Raw genomic sequence first — 17,464 nt, forward strand, 5'->3', positions numbered from 1 at the left:
GGCAGGTAGATCTGAGAGAGGAGGGGTAGGTCAGAAGAGAGAAGGGGTAGGTCAGAAGAGAGGAGGGGTAGGTCAGAAGAGAGAAGGGGTAGGTCAGAAGAGAGAAGGGGTAGGTCAGAAGAGAGGAGGGGTAGGTCAGAAGAGAGAAGGGGTAGGTCAGAAGAGAGAAGGGGTAGGTCAGAAGAGAGAAGGGGTAGGTCAGAAGAGAGAAGGGGTAGGTCAGAAGAGAGGAGTGGTAGGTCAGAAGAGAGAAGGGGTAGGTCAGAAGAGAGAAGGGGTAGGTCAGAAGAGAGGAGGGGTAGGTCAGAAGAGAGGAGGGGTAGGTCAGAAGAGAAGAGGGGTAGGTCAGAAGAGAGAAGGGGTAGGTCAGAAGAGAGAAGGGGTAGGTCAGAAGAGAAGATTCTATGTTTTCATAAATAAAATAAAAATGAGCCCTTGATTTGCTCCACTACCCTCCCCGAGTAGGGCTGGACGAGGCTAGGATCTAGGATCTAGGATCTAGGGAGATGGTAGTCTGAGTAGGGCTGGACGAGGCTAGGATCTAGGATCTAGGGAGATGGTAGTCGTTAGCGAGCCTGGGGCCTCGGTGGTGGTGATGGGGGCGGAGGGGGAGGGGGGTAGCTGCTGTGGGAGTGGCACTGACTGGAGGCCTCTCTTTCCAGGGGGTGCAGAGAGGGTGCCCCCGCCGCCACATCCAGTCCCCTGCTCTAACACAACACAGTCCCAGCTAATTAGTGGTCCCTATGGGAGACATCGTTAAGCGGGCCCTAACGAGCCGCGCGGCGCTCAGCGGGTCAATCTAATCAGACAGAGGGGCATGGAGGAAGTGGGTTGAGCCTTATTAACGCCGTCAGTGGCGAGGGCTAGGGGGGTGGGATGGGGGGAGGTGGCGCGCGGCGCCCCGGCCAGCCAACCCCTCACCTTGAATGCATTAGGCCAGGGCAGGTATACCCCACTACCATTAGACCCTCTGTACCTGGCCTGGGAGAGACGGATAGACAGACAGGCAGGGAGGCAGACAGACAGGCAGACAGACAGGAAGGCAGACAGACAGGCAGCAGGCAGACAGGCAGGCAGGCAGACAGACAGACAGACAGACAGACAGACAGACAGACAGACAGACAGGAAGACAGACAGACAGACAGACAGACAGACAGACAGACAGACAGACAGACAGACAGACAGGAAGGCAGACAGATCGACCTTCACACAGACAGACAGACAGACAGACAGACAGACAGACAGACAGGAAGGCAGACAGACAGACAGACAGACAGTCAGACAGACAGGAAGGCAGACAGACAGACAGACAGACAGACAGACAGACAGACAGACAGACAGACAGACAGACAGACGGGCAGGCACAAAGGCAGGCAAACAAACAGAGAGACGGACAGGCAAGCAGACAGACAGGCAGCCACAAGCCCCAGTCATAACTATCCTTCTGGACATTGCTATGCATTTATTGCACAAGAGCAATAATCAAATCATTTATTAGATCATCCATACTGTCTCTCGTTTCTCCAGGTACTTGGCACTATACAAAGGATTGGTTCCCAAGATCATGAGACTTGGACCAGGTGACATTTTCTTTAATAACATCATCTTATTCCTCACACTCTTGTCTATTACTTTCCGCCATTTGGGTGTGATCATGAACAGCTTTGTGTGGAGTCGCTCACTGTACCCCTCTCCTCTCCCTGGGTGTGTTCTGTAGGTGGAGCAGTAATGCTGCTGGTTTATGAATACATGTCCAAATGGCTACAGAAGAACTGGTGAGGACAGGACGTCCACACTGCCCTCAGAGACCTGGAACTTCCGACCGAAAACGACGTCCAAGGGACTGACCCAGACAGAGACAGTCCGTAACATAGACCTTAGCACGCGCACACGCACACACACGGCCCAACCGCTCAACACACACGGACCAACCGCCCCCCTCCTCACTCGACGTCGAGTGTTATAAATTCTCGTCCTCGCGCCGCGTCCTCCGTGGCCCACATCACACACGGCGCCCGCGCCGCCGCGCACTACAGAACCTCACCGCGTGTCAGACACCCCCCCCCCCAACCACCCCAGCCCACACCATGGGCCAATGTAAACCTACTCATCATTCATGGGGCTTTTGATGTCTACAGCATCAATCACACATACACACACACAACGCGACCACAGGAGTGCTCCTACGCCCAAAACGTGCAGATTATAGACGTATACATGCTCGCACACGCACTCACGCCACCACCAAACACACAGCGTGGAGCTGTTGGGCGAATGGAAATGAAAACTACTGCAGTGTGTCGCAGCGCTGACCGCGCAGCGCTACCGTACCTCTCGGGAGACTGGATCAAAAGGGATCGGGGGCCTTCTTGTTTGATTCCGTTTCTTCCTCGTCTCTTGAAGATACTGTGATTGTGATTGAAGATTCTGATACCTCAAGAATTCAAGAGTACAAGTCAGTCTTGTTACTCAGTATTTCTTAACTGCTGTCTTACGTAGAAAGCTTTAAATGGTAGGAGTATGTCTTTTTAATGTAACACCTTTAAGTGCCTATGTAAAATTATATACTGATCTTCAGCATATGAAATAAAAGCACTTCTAAGTTTGTGTGTGTGTTGGTCACATTGTACTAAGCCACACACCAGTGTTCTATTTACTTTTTCAGCCCTCCTTCCTCCTCCTGCTGCTATGTGAGAGCGTGTGAGCCACACAGGCCGAGTTAGTCTGCAGTGTGCCGCCAGTCTCCCTCAGTGCCTCAACGTAGCTCAGCGCTACAGCGACTAAAATAACAAGCCTGCTAAATAACAAGCTCGCTCAATTCAATGTCTACGTGAGGAATAAACACTACAGCTCACTCAGTTTCTCTCTGCCTCACCATCTCACACATAAACATGGGCGGTGGTCCTCATTCAAGATATCTTAGTTCTCTCTCTCTCTTTCTCTCTCTCTCTCTCTCTCTCTCTCTCTCTCTCTCTCTTCTCATCACCTGGCAGTTGGCAACAGGTAAGTTGAGTCAGGTCTTGACAGTCATCACTAATGTGGGGAGTTGCTCTCTGCTAGAAAAAGTTTCTGGTTTGCCCGGGGGCCGGTGGTGATGGACTTACAACTGAAACATGCAGATGGATGGAATTGTAAACGCTCAACCTGTCTGCGTCATAATGGAGTGTTGAACGTTTTTTTTGGAGTGTGTGTGGGATGGAGGGGGGGTCTCGACTTCTTGTAGCCCATGCTACAGTACATGTGCAGGAGCTGCATGGCAACACCCCCCGCCCCCCCCCCCCCCCCCCTTTGAAGAGCCTCAATCCCAGGTAGCCAGATCCCTCCCCCTCTCCTCGGCCCCTTCTGTTCTCACCCCTCTCCCACGTGGTGTCCTCACTCCTCACTCTCAAATGACTGATCCCACATTTTCCGCTGCCTGGCTGCCCTCTCGACATGCCGTCCAATCACGATACAACGAACGTAGCCTCTTTTTTTTTTCTCCACCTACGCTTTTTCCTGCCGGTGACATCAGGGCAGGGTTTAATGCATGTGTGTATCAAAGCCTTGGAGTCTATTAATTAAGAGACATGCTTCTGAGTAAAAGAGGTAGTGTTCCACCATTGCACCGTGATTAAAGATGGAAGGCACACGGCCTCCACGGACAAGGCCCCAGACATGAAGTCGTTTCCCTGAGAGACGTGGCTCGTTATTAAAGGTTTTTACTCACCTGTGCGTGTTCAATAAACCTGTTGTTTTAAGACGTTTAGAAAACAGTCTGGCTGATGTCACCATCCTTTTTTTAAAATTCCAATGGACATGAACCTACATGAGCAGTGTCTACCAGTAGTAGTGTGCACCCTGCTCAGTGTTACTGGGCTGCAGCCTGTCTGCTTTTTGATTGCGTGGAGTGAAGTAAAGATAACCATATGACATATGAGTCAGACTCAACATCATTAATTAGAAACACGTGCCCCCCCCCCGCCCCCCCCCACCCTATTTTTAAAACGACATCTTCAGACCTCTCATTCCTTATGATGTTGACCTACATTAGACTGGGAGAGCCCAGATTATTAGGCCAACAAAACCATGTCTCGTGTTTACAAACACACTGATCACATATTCAAAAATCCTGGCGTCAGTTAAGCCAACCGCATTTTTGGTTTGGCTCCTGTGAGTCAGAGCAACCTAACAGGGCCCTTTAGTGTGCTGTGTGCTTGACTGGTTAGCAGCATGAAGCGTTTCTGTAGTAGAACACAGTGCAGTGAAACCAAATTGCAGGTGGTGGTGGTGGTGGTACTTTACACCTCACACACGTGTCTGTATGGACTGAGAGATGGTTATTATTGCCACTGTCTCCACAGTGATTGATGGTGAAGGCTGGGATTGTCTCCTGTGATGTGGTTCACGTACGGTCAAAAAAACACAATACGATCCCTGAGCAACGGTCCGTGACCACTGCATGCGGGGGAGTGCTTTCCAAGTCAAATCAGGTCCTGCTCGGGGAGGAATGTTTACACTGTCACACGGAGGGACTGTTTATGCTGTAACACAGGAGGGGAGGGGGGAAACATCCACCCCCTGGTGTATGGATATTAATGGGGCTGCATCGTGCCATGTGGAAGAGCTGCCAAGTTTTCTAAAGCTCTCCACAACCTCAGTCCCTTGCTGCTGCCCTGTTTGCACAGGACTTAATGAGAGCACACACACGGGGTCAGGTGCCAGGTGACCTCCCAGGCCACAGTCAAATAGCTCGGTTTTTGTCGCTCTCGAGTGCAGAGCCGATTCAACACAGCTCTTGCTCTCTCCGTGAGTGTACAACCCAATTTGCCACAAGCACAAAATGCACTAATGCGTTAGACGGCCAAACCCACTGGAGATATCAGAGATATTATGAACAACAGAGAGGAGGTTGCAATATAGGCTACATACGTTACCTTCTATTTAACCTACTTAAGAAAGCATACCTAAATAATTACTGTGACCAAACTTGATAATAAATAATAATAATAATAATAACAATAATAATCATAAATATAGAATATATTAAACGTTTTTCAAAAATATTATTTTATGACGTCTAAACTGTCAGAGGCGAATCAGCCGTCAGCGTAACATTCCTTCCCATTACGCACACGCGGGCGTTCCCCTCGTGGGGCATGGCAACGTGAAATTAATGTAGGCTAATTTAAATTTTACATTTTAACCACTATTCTTGGCCAATGTTTAGTTTGTTGTTGATAGTTACAGTGTTATCTGAAAGAATTAAAACGCGGCCATCATGGTATCAAGCACGATTCACAGTCTAGACCTAGCGGATGTGGTTTAGGCTATAATTAAACTGAGTGAATAGGCTAAAGGTAGCCCTGACTCGAAACCTCATATGTCATAGGCTACTCGGATCATAATGATCTACTTGGATCATGAAAGGTTAAATGCTTGCTTGTCGAGCAGAATCCCGGTTAACTCTTTCACCCTTGCTGGGTAGCCTACGGTAAGTCGTGCATATCGGCTAGGTTAGTCTTTTCAAGGCGTACACTAACTGAGGCATTCCATTCTAAAGTGTAGCCCATCATGGGAGACCGTTGTTGTTTCGTGTAGCTTTCCAATTTTGTCCATAACACCACAGCCATAGCTAATTCTTTGAGATGCAAAAAGGGCACAAGCTACAATTAATAGCAATCGGTAACATCCAAACAATTTAATAAGATACATTCAATTTCATTGTGCAACGTTTTGAACTGTGCAGCTTAACCGTTCATAATGTGGACTTCAACATAATGAAGACGAATGCCAATCTTGTCTAAATGTGCGTTGAAAATCCCATACAGTCTCTGTTATGTCCCCCTTTTGTCATTGCACTTCGTTCAACGTACCTTAGTCTAATAAATAAACATTATGAAAACTTCTCTCGGAACGTCTTGATAACGCTTTGAGAGAAGTGAAAAAAACGATGGGCAGTAAAACTGTTGCTTTTATCAAAACCATAAACAAAAGCAAATACAAACATTAAAAAACAATAGCAATTGATAAACACCCTGAAACACGTAAATGCAAACGTTTTTTTATGATTGCTTATTGGCGAATTCATAGCCTACTGTACCCCTGTTCCCCGCAGTCAAAGGCAGTGACTGTGCAGACATGAAATTCAGAGGCGAGCTCTTGGTGAGGCTTTGTTCACGTTAGAATGGTGCACCTCCTTCAATGCACCTGTCTTGCAAATCCTGCTCTGCTGGACGGCGGACTGAATCTGCCGGAAAGACTTGAATGGAAAGACTTTACGTCTCATGTCTTTATTGTAATTATGGGTTTTTGCCGGGGGTTAGTACAGATCTTCCCATCAAGGAGAACAGCACCTTTGGTATGGTCCTTGGAGAAGGTCCTTCATATGAGTCCCGGGGATGGGCTGTTAATGGACTGCCACAGGACACCCCGGGGTTTTGGGAGAGACGCCTGTCTCATCCCCCCTGCTCCCCCTCTCTCCCTCTCCCTCCTCACGTCTGTCCGCCCGCCCGCGGCCTACAGTGCCGAGGTGGCGACCGGATGGACGGCGTCTCGGCTGGCTGCCATGCTCTTGAAGGCCAGAGGGGCAGCGACGTCACAGCTGCGGAGAGAGAGAGCACTGCCACTGGGCGGTTGCCATGTGGGAGCGGTCGCATAGGCCGACGTGGTGGCGCTGTACCCCATGTAGGGCGACGCTGGGGTGGGAGGGTGGTAGGGAGGGATGCTGGGCGCTGTGGCATAGCTGCTCGCTGTGGGCAAGCCACTCTGCGTCTGTGACAAAGGAGAGAGACAGGAGAGAGACCAGGTGAGACGCGGGCGGAGGCGCGAGGAACCTGGGGGTAGGGAGGGTGAGAGGAGTGGAGCGGAGAGACGCAGAGAGAGAGATGGGGCGGGGGTAAACAGAACAGATATACAGGGACATATCAGGTCAGATGAAGAGAGAGGTGGCAGATGAGGGAACCACAAGATGGAGGACATGAGATTTTAGAGTTTGTACAGCAAGCAGAAAGAGTGGAGATGATATGATAGAAAATAGGAGCAAAAGGAAAGACGCGAGGGGGTCTAAGCAAGAGCAGTTTTTTTTGGCAGAGTGACAAAACATAGCTTGAGGAACTTCAAGAGAAGAGATAGATTCAGAATACCTATCCCTGGGTGGTCCGTGACTATACCCAGTGTAGTTTCTGCAGTACAGATCCTTCTGGCTCCTGTGATTTATTTGCACGGGACTTTCTCGTCCCCGTTGTTCTCTGAATAGGGAAGCCCTGGGCTACTCAACCCACATGAACGGCGACACATAACATTGATTAGCAAGACGAGCCTAGATAAGGACCAGTGCATGGTTTGCTTAGGCTATGCCGCTGTATGAAATCAATGGCCTGTATATTAGTATCCAATAAAACGTTTATTTATTTATTTACTTTATAATTTAAGAAAGTTCAGCATATGTTACTGGGTTCTTGTGAATGGAGTGGGACACAGGGATCGTCCACCGTCCACGTAACAACACAGCATTTTAATTGACACGATGGGCCTATATAGATTCGAACAAAGCATTAGGCCTAGTTTCAAGAGACTAAATGAGAGGCGTCGCGGATCAGAGAGGGGAAAACTCACAAATAATTAAATGTTCTGGACCAGCATTTATGAGCATCGATCAATTTTCGTTCGCTGTCATTGACATCACAAATATTTTTCTTGTAACTGTTAATTATTATAGGCTAATTGATAATCGTATTAATGTTAAGTTATATTTAGCTCCACCGGACAAGGGCATATAGGCCTATCAGAATAGGCATGTAGGCTAATTCACACACATTCACAAATATCCTCTAGTGTGTAGGCTATAGGTTCGATCTTTAATATGGGTCTGGGAAACTCAGGACTACTGCATGTTAGCCTGTAGGCCTATAATGTAGCCTAAACACTTCAAATGCGGGATTCGTAGGCCTATTTATGTATATTTTTTAGTGATTTGTTACCAATACGAAATGTGCCAGCCTTTGTCGAATAGAACAATTCCATTCAGAACAGAAACGGAAGAAACGCATTTATCAGATCCGGTCCGCCGGCTCTGTTTATGTATGTGCGTGCCTTCACCTTAAATCGAAATATAATGATCCAATTCTTCTTCTACAGAGTGATAGGCCTCCCTCATCGGCGCATACATTGGATTCCTATGATTATTCATTGGCCACAAAAGCATTTATATCGCATATCTATTTTGAAAGCGAATGTCATCGTTTGCCTATTCTTTTATATGATATAGCCTACATATACCTATCTATATGTAGGCTAGCTGTATTTCTGTCTGAACAATTGAAAACGCACCTCGTTGAAACCTGGATGCTAGCCTAGGCTATCAGAAGAATTGACCTGCACCACACTGCTCAAAAGTCCCCAGGAGTTCGGGTGTGTATGAAATATAGTTTGAGCCCCCATCATTAGCGGAAATTGAAAGGATTTAAGCTATCAGTATAGGCCACTGCACGGAGAAAAACGTAAAACTATTGAATTTACCTTGAAATCTGTATTAAAAATAGAACCCTGTAGAGACCCATGCCTGCCTCTAAATAAATTAAAATTAGACTAGGCCTAATGTGCTTCCGAGTGAAATGCTAAGATGGGCTAGTTGTCTATACCACCAAGAGTCGTGAATGGAGCAAGTAAACCCCTAAATCACCACTTGTCAATAGTCGTTTCTTTAGTAGGCCACATGTCACTGTATGATTTGAGGTCTCAATAATAAATCAGACGTCTCAGTAATACGACTAGGGCCAATATTCACCCGAGAATATAGCTAATTGTCTTTTGTAAATCATCAACATGCACTCCAGAGTCAGTCAAAAATATCCATATCATTCCAAGCTCATTCACTTCACAATAAGCGATACGTTCGTCTTCCCTATAGCAAAACGTGTTTGGCATTGCTGTATTGGTTTTGCCTTTAGCTTTAAATAGATCGCGTGCCTCTGTCATATATCATGTTATTATGCTTCCCTCCTGACTTTGTATCTTACTGAACATGCCCCATCCCCCTCACGTTCTCTCCACCACAGGCTCGTCCTCTCTACCAGGCACAAGCTCCTTCATATCACACATCGCTGACAATAAACCTCTGGTAAATGGCTCGCCCTAACACAGATTTTTTTTTTGTGCATGTTTTAACTTATAGAGTTTAAATGATAAAGCACTGCTGGCTACGACCATAAATCTATCAAACTAATAGGACTATTTTAGGACTTTGAGGTTATTGTTTTAAGTTAATTAATTCAATCTGTATGGAAATATTATGAAACTACATTATCCAAAATGTGAGCATCAAAGAAAATGCCAATAACCATTTTAAATCAAATAATCAGTTATTTATTTAGGCCTATATTTATCTTTAAAAGCATGCCATTTGGGTTTAGTTGGGTTTTTGTTTTTAATCTGTATGTTATAGGACCTATATTTGTGTCTATGAAACTGTATATGCTCCCTCTCTTGGCCAGGTCTCCCTTGCAAAAGAGATCTTTGATCTCAATGGGACAAACCTGGTTAAACAATGGTTAAATAAAATAAATAGTTAGGAACTGGTCTGACAATCAATAAGATCAAGATCAATATATTTAGGGCTTACAAAAACATAGGGACGTTTTTTTAAGAACTTTTAAGGTTTAAGGTTAAGTGCAATTAGTAAGTAAGTAAGCTTTATTTATATAGCGCTCTTCACAGCACGGATGCACACTCAATTAAATGCAAACTATTGTAGTGTCACCTACTTAGCTTATTGTCACGCTGTAGGGCCTATCATGTCTTTTTTCATATAACTTTAAACGTTATAAGGTAAGTTGGATGTATTCAGACTGTTCAGTAGGCTATAGCCAGGCTAATAATATCGAGAATATCCCTTGCTGCAGAATATATGCTAACACATCAAGCTACATATCTTGAAACAGTAGGCTAATAGTTGGTGGGTAAATAAATGCTGATCCCTAAATTCCTGATGCGAAAAAATTAAGTAATCCAATTCTATGGTTCAATCTTTCTCGTCACGCAAATAATTATTGTTGCATGCGCCCATGGTGACAATAGAATCACAAGAAAGTGGTCTGAGTTGCTAGTGCATGCATCCAGACACGAGCAAGGGTGAGTGTGAGAGTGTCAATGCCTTTCTGCACAACCGTCCACTCTCGGTATAGAGACAGACTTATTATAATTTGCTTTAAGCGCGAGGCATTGCAGTCGAACGATGCAGTGCTCATACTTCAAGATTAATTTAAAACGGGGATTCATTTTTTTTAAAGGAGAAGTATCCTTTTAACTGTGTGTATTTTGCTTCACGTTCTAAATGCTGTTTATCCAAGCCATTGACTATTGGAGAGCTTGCTGGGGGAAAGTTAGTCCTGTTTATAGCGCTCCATTCTTCTAGTTTGGCGCTGGAATAGGGCGGACTGTCACTAACTGGGGGCAAAACAGAGAGAGAGGAGAAAGAGAGAGGACAGAGAGGACAAGAGACGCTACCACTCCCATGCATTAAGCTTACACAGGTTTACACCAAGGCCTCAACAAAAGGTTGTCTATTGTCATATAAAACTGAATAAAATAGACTTGGAAACACTCAGGAGAGTATGAAGTTTTCCTTTGTAATGTGAATTATAAACATATTTTTGCAATGGGACCGTTTCATCCCAGCCTGAGCCCTCGTGTGTGTGTGTGTGTGTGTGTGTGTGTGTGTGTGTGTGTGTGTGTGTGTGTGTGTGTGTGTGTGTGTGTGTGTGTGTGGTGCAGCCTATGCCACGGATCAAACTTAAGCTCAATGTAAAATGGAATGCAGTAAGATGATTCTTTCGAGTAATGGCCAGGCACATAGCCCACCAACTGCCTTCCTGTGGGGACAAATTAGATTTACTTTAACCGTTTCCCGTTTTGTTCTTGATGGATATTATACTATACACGCTTCCCAACGTTTAGGATTGGAGAAGAAAGCCCACCGGTGTTGTAACTTGAGAAGGCCATTGAGTCGAGAATTATTTTCTAATCTCATTCTTTGAACTGATTTTCACTGTTTTTACTTCGGAATCTATTGTATTCTTTGTGTTGCAGAATAAGGTTATAGGCTACTTTGTGCTTATTGTATGCCTGTTGATTTTTTCTTTGACAAGCTGTAACATATTAGCAGTTTGCTCTACAATATTGCATCTGAGGCCTACAATGCATTTTCTTGCGGTCGAGCGTGTTGCATTACAGCCTGCGTGTGAGGCCATCGAAGAAACAGTGCTGAAAACATAACCCCAGAATTGAAACGCAAGGTCATAAAGGTCTAGTGGCTCTTTGCGTCTTGGATCGGTGTAGCATACTCATGCTGAATAATATTATTATTCTCAAACTGAATTCAAGACTTGACTATAAATGCAGTCATATATCATTGCATGGGATTCTGTAGTGAAAACCAGGCTGGTGAAGTGAAAGGCGCTGAAAGGCCTCACGTCATGACTGCAGCCTACATTATACTTATACATTATACTTATTTCGGCTCTCAAAACCTGCCGCAAACATCTGTTAATAATTTTGAAATGCATACATTGTTTATGGAGGCAGCCTTTGAGAATGAGAACACATTCCACCCCGATTATTTCTTGTTCTGCATGAATATCTGCGTTGCATTTGAGAGACGAGGCCTTGTTGTTTAGATTGTCTGAGTTAATACGGACCGGAGGAGAGAGGACATTTTTCTGCTCTGTGGTACGGGTGAAGCTCATTCTGACAGAGGCGCAGATGATCAACTGACAGCTTATTCCTGGCTTCCAAAAGCTACGTACTAAAAGTTGAATTCACAACAACTAGATCGTTAATAATGACTTATGGTGGATCATATTTCACCGTTTCCAATACAGTTAGGCCTATGTGAAAACAAATACGCAGAAGAACATAGCCTACAACAACGTAGTTGAAGGCATAAAACCTGGCATAAAAGCGCATGAAACTGTCTAGAACTCGGGGGGCTATAGGACTGTTTTGAGAAGAGGTGAGAACAAAATGTCTGGCTGCTAGACATGGCAAGCTTTGAACACCTCATTTTGATTTCAGTTCATCTCCTCACCGCTGCGCCTTCCCTTCGTTATCCCACTAATATTCCACATCCGCTCCTTAATTATAACTGCAAGCCCAGAGCCATCGGTTTTAATGCCACTGTTTGAACCAGAACGCACCCTTTAGTTTCAAAATCACAAATCACATGGAAAGCCAGTTTTGTTCATGCCTCGCTCCATTTGAACACCGCTCTGTACTCGTCACATTTTGTAATGATCTTGAACCCTGCGCAAATATAGCCTAGTCTCTAGGCCCACTTGTCAGATACACGCTCTCACACACGCACGCGCCTACACACACCACACACAGTCTCTCACACATGCGCGCGCACACTGCGCAAATAACCCTCGAATCTGATCTTGATTTATTGGTCGGTGCATTTCGCCCACCCATAAGAAACATAGTGCTTACTTTGTTGCTCTGTTATTGATCGAATCCCCAGAATATCTGTGACGGAATGCGAAGAGGGCCATATCCTGTGCATTGCCATGTGTCCGGGAAGGGTGGGCATGCCAGGGGGAGTTGGTACTTTTGTCCCAGTTGCTGCGATGGGACTTGGGTATGAGTATAAGTGGTTGTATGGCAACGTAGGTTGTGGTGGGTGTGGCGCTTGCTTGCTCGACTCGTACTGGTTCTGCTGGGACAGATTCCCAATCTTGTTGCGGAGGATCCGACTGATGGAGCTGACAGATGGTAGATTGAATTTGTCGCAGACGCCGTCAGCCAGTAGCCTGTCCCGAATCTCCCAAGCGAAAATGCCAGGATCTCTCTGCTTGTATGTCCGTATGTGCTTGACCACGGTAGGCGTGGTGACCCGAGGCTTGCTGCCCCCGATTGCTCCCGGTAGTATGGAGCCAGTCTCGTTGTATCGAGCCAGAATCTTGCTGACACAGCCGTGGGATACCCGAAGCTGTCTGCTTATGTCGCAAGGCCTGATGCCCAGCTGGGCAAGCTCTACAATCCGGAGCCGGATGGCATTGGGTAGTGGTCTGCCGTTGACAAAAACACCACCTAGCTGGTTCACCTCCCCAAAGGCTGGCTCTGGTATCACAAAACAAGTAGAAAGACAACAAAATTAAACACAATTACTTAAAGGCCCTGTTTCGAATGTCTATCATGTCTGTAGTCTAGCATTTGGACACCCTACTCTGTGGTCTGTAATAAATTGTAATACTACCTACATGATAGGCTACATGTCTTAGTAATGATTTTATCCTGATATCCCGAAGCTGCGGTGTAGGTGTCCTAAATTAGCAGAAAACGTGGCCCACCACCATGTTTTCCCTGGCTCATAAAACACCCTCGCCTATTCGTTTGTGAAGCACAATCCATGACTATCATAAGTGGGCGAAAATATAAAATAGATTTTCTTAATTTGTATGCTTAGCATTGGAAACAGTAGGCTAGAACTAATTCAGTTTAATATATTACAGTTACAATTTATCCCTATGCCAGATGTGCATAGCAGACTGTCTACCCCATCATTGACACGCAAATCGTAATGATCTTACCCATTGTGTTAAGTCCACAAAATATTATAGCGATCTCGGAGTTACGCCGTCCGTCCAGTTCCGAGTCCAGTTTCGCGGGTGTCTAAACGTCTGTAAAGGGACAAGAAACCCTCTCCTGAGCTACGGGTGCGATAACGATAGTAACGAGAAGGACAAATTCGCGTTCTGTTTCCTGATGGCAGTGGAGACAGGCTTACATTTCAATCTGGAGAATTCATGGGCCGGACTTCCAAAACTCTTCTCCTCTGTGAAACTCAGCCCACCAATCGGATCCGGGCGTTGTATAGAGCTCCTTCCCTATTGGTCTGAAACTTTGACATGACATGTGAAGTTTAGCTAGGCTTCCCCCTCTTCCATCGGAACGAAAGACCGGGTTATACCACCATGAATTAGGCTACAATTGTTATAGCCTACACAAAAATGGTAAGTTGACTACAATATTAACTCATTCAGAATCATGGAACGACATCTCACAGAAATGTAATTATAATCAATACAAAAATCAACTCATTTCAATGGCAGAAGTAGTGTGTTGCTGACCAGTATGGAATGATGAACATACAATATATTTAGACCCAATGTAGCCTACATTCTTTTTTTGTCCAAATGAGACCATCAAATGTCAAAGATCGAGCTCTCTCGGAGTCCTATGAATTGAGATTTGACAGATGTTCATCAAAACAAACTAAAACATGCAAGCTTAAAGACAGGCCTAGGGTCCGAGGTGGCTATTTGTCCGTTGTTTTATACAATGTTGCTTCCTCTGCGAAACCTGTTGATTTGGTTATGAATGGGTTAGCCTATTAATCTCTCTTTAAAAAAGCTAATCATTACATCAAGCGAAAGAAAGAATATCCTAATTTCACAGTAGCTATAGGCTATGTATTTGTAAATAATATAGGCTATTTATATAAAATCGAGATTGTAGCCAGTTGCAGGTCATAGGTAATGGAATGTATGACCATCTCCTCAGATGTTTAGATATCGAAAAGGCCATCTTAGAACGGGAGACCATGAGAGCGCGAATTCATTATAGCCAATATTTTTAAACCTTATTATAATATATATATAGGCTATATATATATAGGCTAGCCTATATATAGGCCTATATATAGTGTGTGTGTGTGTAACGTTTTTCAAATTACATTATAGGCTACACACACATAGGCCTACACGTTTTCTTAATCTCAAGGTAATGACTTACATAATTGATCAACAGTTAAAAAACAATGCACGTAGCCGTTTTCGTATTGTTTGTGTGTCATGTGCAGGTATTCACTTAGCATGAATAGCTTCCCTTACATATATTTCATTTATTTGACAGGCCAGACGCTCTATACCCGCAAGTAATCGGAGTCTTTGTTTCCTGTTTACACGAGACCTTAAAGTTGAGCAAACTCTTCAAGTTTGGTTCGTGGCGTGTTCTCGTTCTCCCTCTCTCTTGTAGCAAATGGTCAAGTAACAGTAAGCTTCGTTTGCACGCCATATTAGATATATAGTATTGGGGATCAACACTATGTAAACAGTTGCTTAACTTTCAGCGCAACCTTTCCGTTTGTAGGAGGGTGCTCCGTCTATTTTTCAGTACACCCGGGCCTCAATTTTTGACACAGAAACAAAAAGAAAACCGTTTTGACATTGAACTCTCTGCATGTCGCGCATACCTAACACGTAGCCTACCCCTGCACGTCGCGTTCTGCCGCTCGATGGGTGTTCCTTATATCTGTGATGGCGATCCCCCCGGCCCCCGCTCCCCAGCCACTAATGCGTTAAGGATAATGTTTACCATTGGAAAACGTGCTCGACTTGTTTCCATTGAGGTGCTTCTGATGGCTGAAATAACAAACGGTCACGTCCAAGGGACCAGGGCCGCGTTTCCCAGATTTGCCGAATTTCTCCGCACTACCACGCTTCCCAAGGTATACCTTGGCGAAATGACAGAGTTTCCTACGAGTGTTTCCCAGACTATCCCTTAGCGTGCGCGTGAAGATACATCGTTAGGTCCATCCCAAGATACATCGTTAGAGGAGCTGTCCCTGGGCGCGGTGCTGAAAAAAGAATTAATCGATGCCGCACACATCGATGGCCATTCGTAAAGTCACAGAAATGACGTGCCAATATAATACGTGCTGTCTTAATTATTTGATTTCAGTCTAAATATTACCAAAAAGGAAGCTAATCCACCGAAAGCTCATCTGCTAATGTATTTAAGAGTCAAAGCGAGACCTCGTGATAGTCCCAATTCATACATTAAATTACATTACATCAAATAAAATATCCAAGAAAGAGCATGAATCGGATTGGGACATATACGCCCCGTCGAGGATGTCTTGAAAGGCCAGGAAAAAATACTTTAATGATGATAGGCAATGATGATAGCAAAATGACCACTGATTTAGTTATCATACAAACAAAGGTATAATGCCCATATAAATTGCCTCTGTGGCAGTAGCATTCCCACATTAGAATTCACGTGGATACGATGACTAATTTAATCTATCAGGCACCGGTGTTGGCGCATGTGGCCTATAAAAAAAACAAGGGTAACTGCACATATTGAGCGACATGGCAGATATGAAGAGGAAGCGTGTGATAGCGTTCACCAAAGAATAACTAGTGATCATGCTGGACGAGGTGGAGCAGCCGAAGGCCGTCCTGTTTGGCGGCTACCAGTAGGGCCTATGCACAACTCCAGTAGGCTACTTCCTGAAATTAGACATGCTTCTCTATTTCCTGTCCTACACTTTGGATGAAATGATTATTCAGGAATTCCTGAATAATCATTTCATCCAATAGTGTAAGACAGGAAATAAAGAAGCATGTCTAATTTCAGGAAGTAGCCTACTGGAGTTGTGCATATAGCCCATTGAAGAAGGCTGTATGCGTACACACACACACACACACAACACGGTCACCACGCTGTAGTTCCTACACACACACACACACACACACACACACACAGTATGCGTAGTTAACAGACATCCGCATTGCAGCGCGGATGGCTGCTTCCACTCCTGGGCCACCCAGGGAGTGGACAGTCGTCAGCAAGAAATGGCAGGACTTCGCCAGTCAGGCCAAAAGCGGGGGGCGGCAGTGCGCCGAGAGGCAGAGCACCGTGCCTTCCCTCACCCCGGAGGAGGAGAAGGCCCTATCGATCATCGGCCTCACAGCCTCCCAAGGCATCACTGGTGGCCTTGATTTGGAGTCTGGAGAGGGCCCCTCCAACATCCAGCCCTCAGCTGAATCACCCCAAGCCTCCCAGTCCTCTGGAGAGGAGACCCCAGCGCAGTCAGACTGCTCCACCCCGTCGACACGCTCTCCCCCCACACACCCCATGACGTCCCCCCCCCTCCCAACGTGAGAGGCAGCTGAACACTACGGATGCGAGGTGCGACTGCAGCGAGGAGCTCCTGGAGGTGGGGAGGCAGAGGCTGGGTGTGCAGCGTGAGAGGCTGGACCTCCAGAACAGGCAGCAGGCCCTAGCGGAGGCACAGTTTGTGTGGCCCTCCATATCAGTGCCCATCATTCTGCCAACTCCAGGTAGGCCAAGTGTATATTTTGTATACTCTGTCTTTTCCCACTCTGCATGCATTCCATTCAATGTCGCTAATTGAATTTTCCTCCCTTGCAGATGATGCAGATGCCTGAGACACACTGCACACACTCACCACACACACTACATACACTTAAAACACACACTGCACACACTACATACACTTACCACACACACTACACACACTCACCACACACACTACATACACTTACCACACACACTGCACACACTCACCACACACACTACATACACTTACCACACACTGCCCACCCACTACAGTACACTGCGCACACACACTACATACACTCACCACACCACTCATCCTTCCTACGTGTTGCTACCTTGTCGT

The 17,464-nt window shown here is 45.6% G+C and overlaps 2 protein-coding genes across 2 annotated transcripts in view; one reads left to right on the top strand and one right to left on the bottom strand.

The window, feature by feature from the left end:
- Positions 1 to 2,545, top strand: part of slc25a21 (solute carrier family 25 member 21) — a 92,778-nt gene extending 90,233 nt beyond the window's left edge. Inside the window, exons 10-11 of the mRNA XM_084438848.1 lie at positions 1,528 to 1,580; positions 1,718 to 2,545. Of these exons, the coding sequence (XP_084294974.1) occupies positions 1,528 to 1,580; positions 1,718 to 1,779 (115 nt within the window). The 3' untranslated portion in view covers positions 1,780 to 2,545. The remainder of the gene's footprint in view (positions 1 to 1,527; positions 1,581 to 1,717) is intronic.
- Positions 2,546 to 6,495: 3,950 nt separating this feature from the next.
- pax9 (paired box 9) lies at positions 6,496 to 13,566 on the bottom strand (the record flags this gene model as incomplete). The annotated part of the gene is made up of 4 exons (XM_084438928.1): positions 6,496 to 6,750; positions 10,283 to 10,422; positions 12,463 to 13,092; positions 13,563 to 13,566. The coding sequence occupies 4 exons, from the start codon at positions 13,564 to 13,566 to the stop codon at positions 6,496 to 6,498; spliced, it is 1,029 nt and encodes a 342-aa protein (XP_084295054.1).
- Between the last annotated feature and the right edge of the window lie 3,898 nt (positions 13,567 to 17,464).

The sequence above is a fragment of the Borostomias antarcticus genome, assembly GCF_949987555.1.
Source record: "Borostomias antarcticus genome assembly, chromosome: 5".
Taxonomy (NCBI): domain Eukaryota; kingdom Metazoa; phylum Chordata; class Actinopteri; order Stomiiformes; family Stomiidae; genus Borostomias; species Borostomias antarcticus.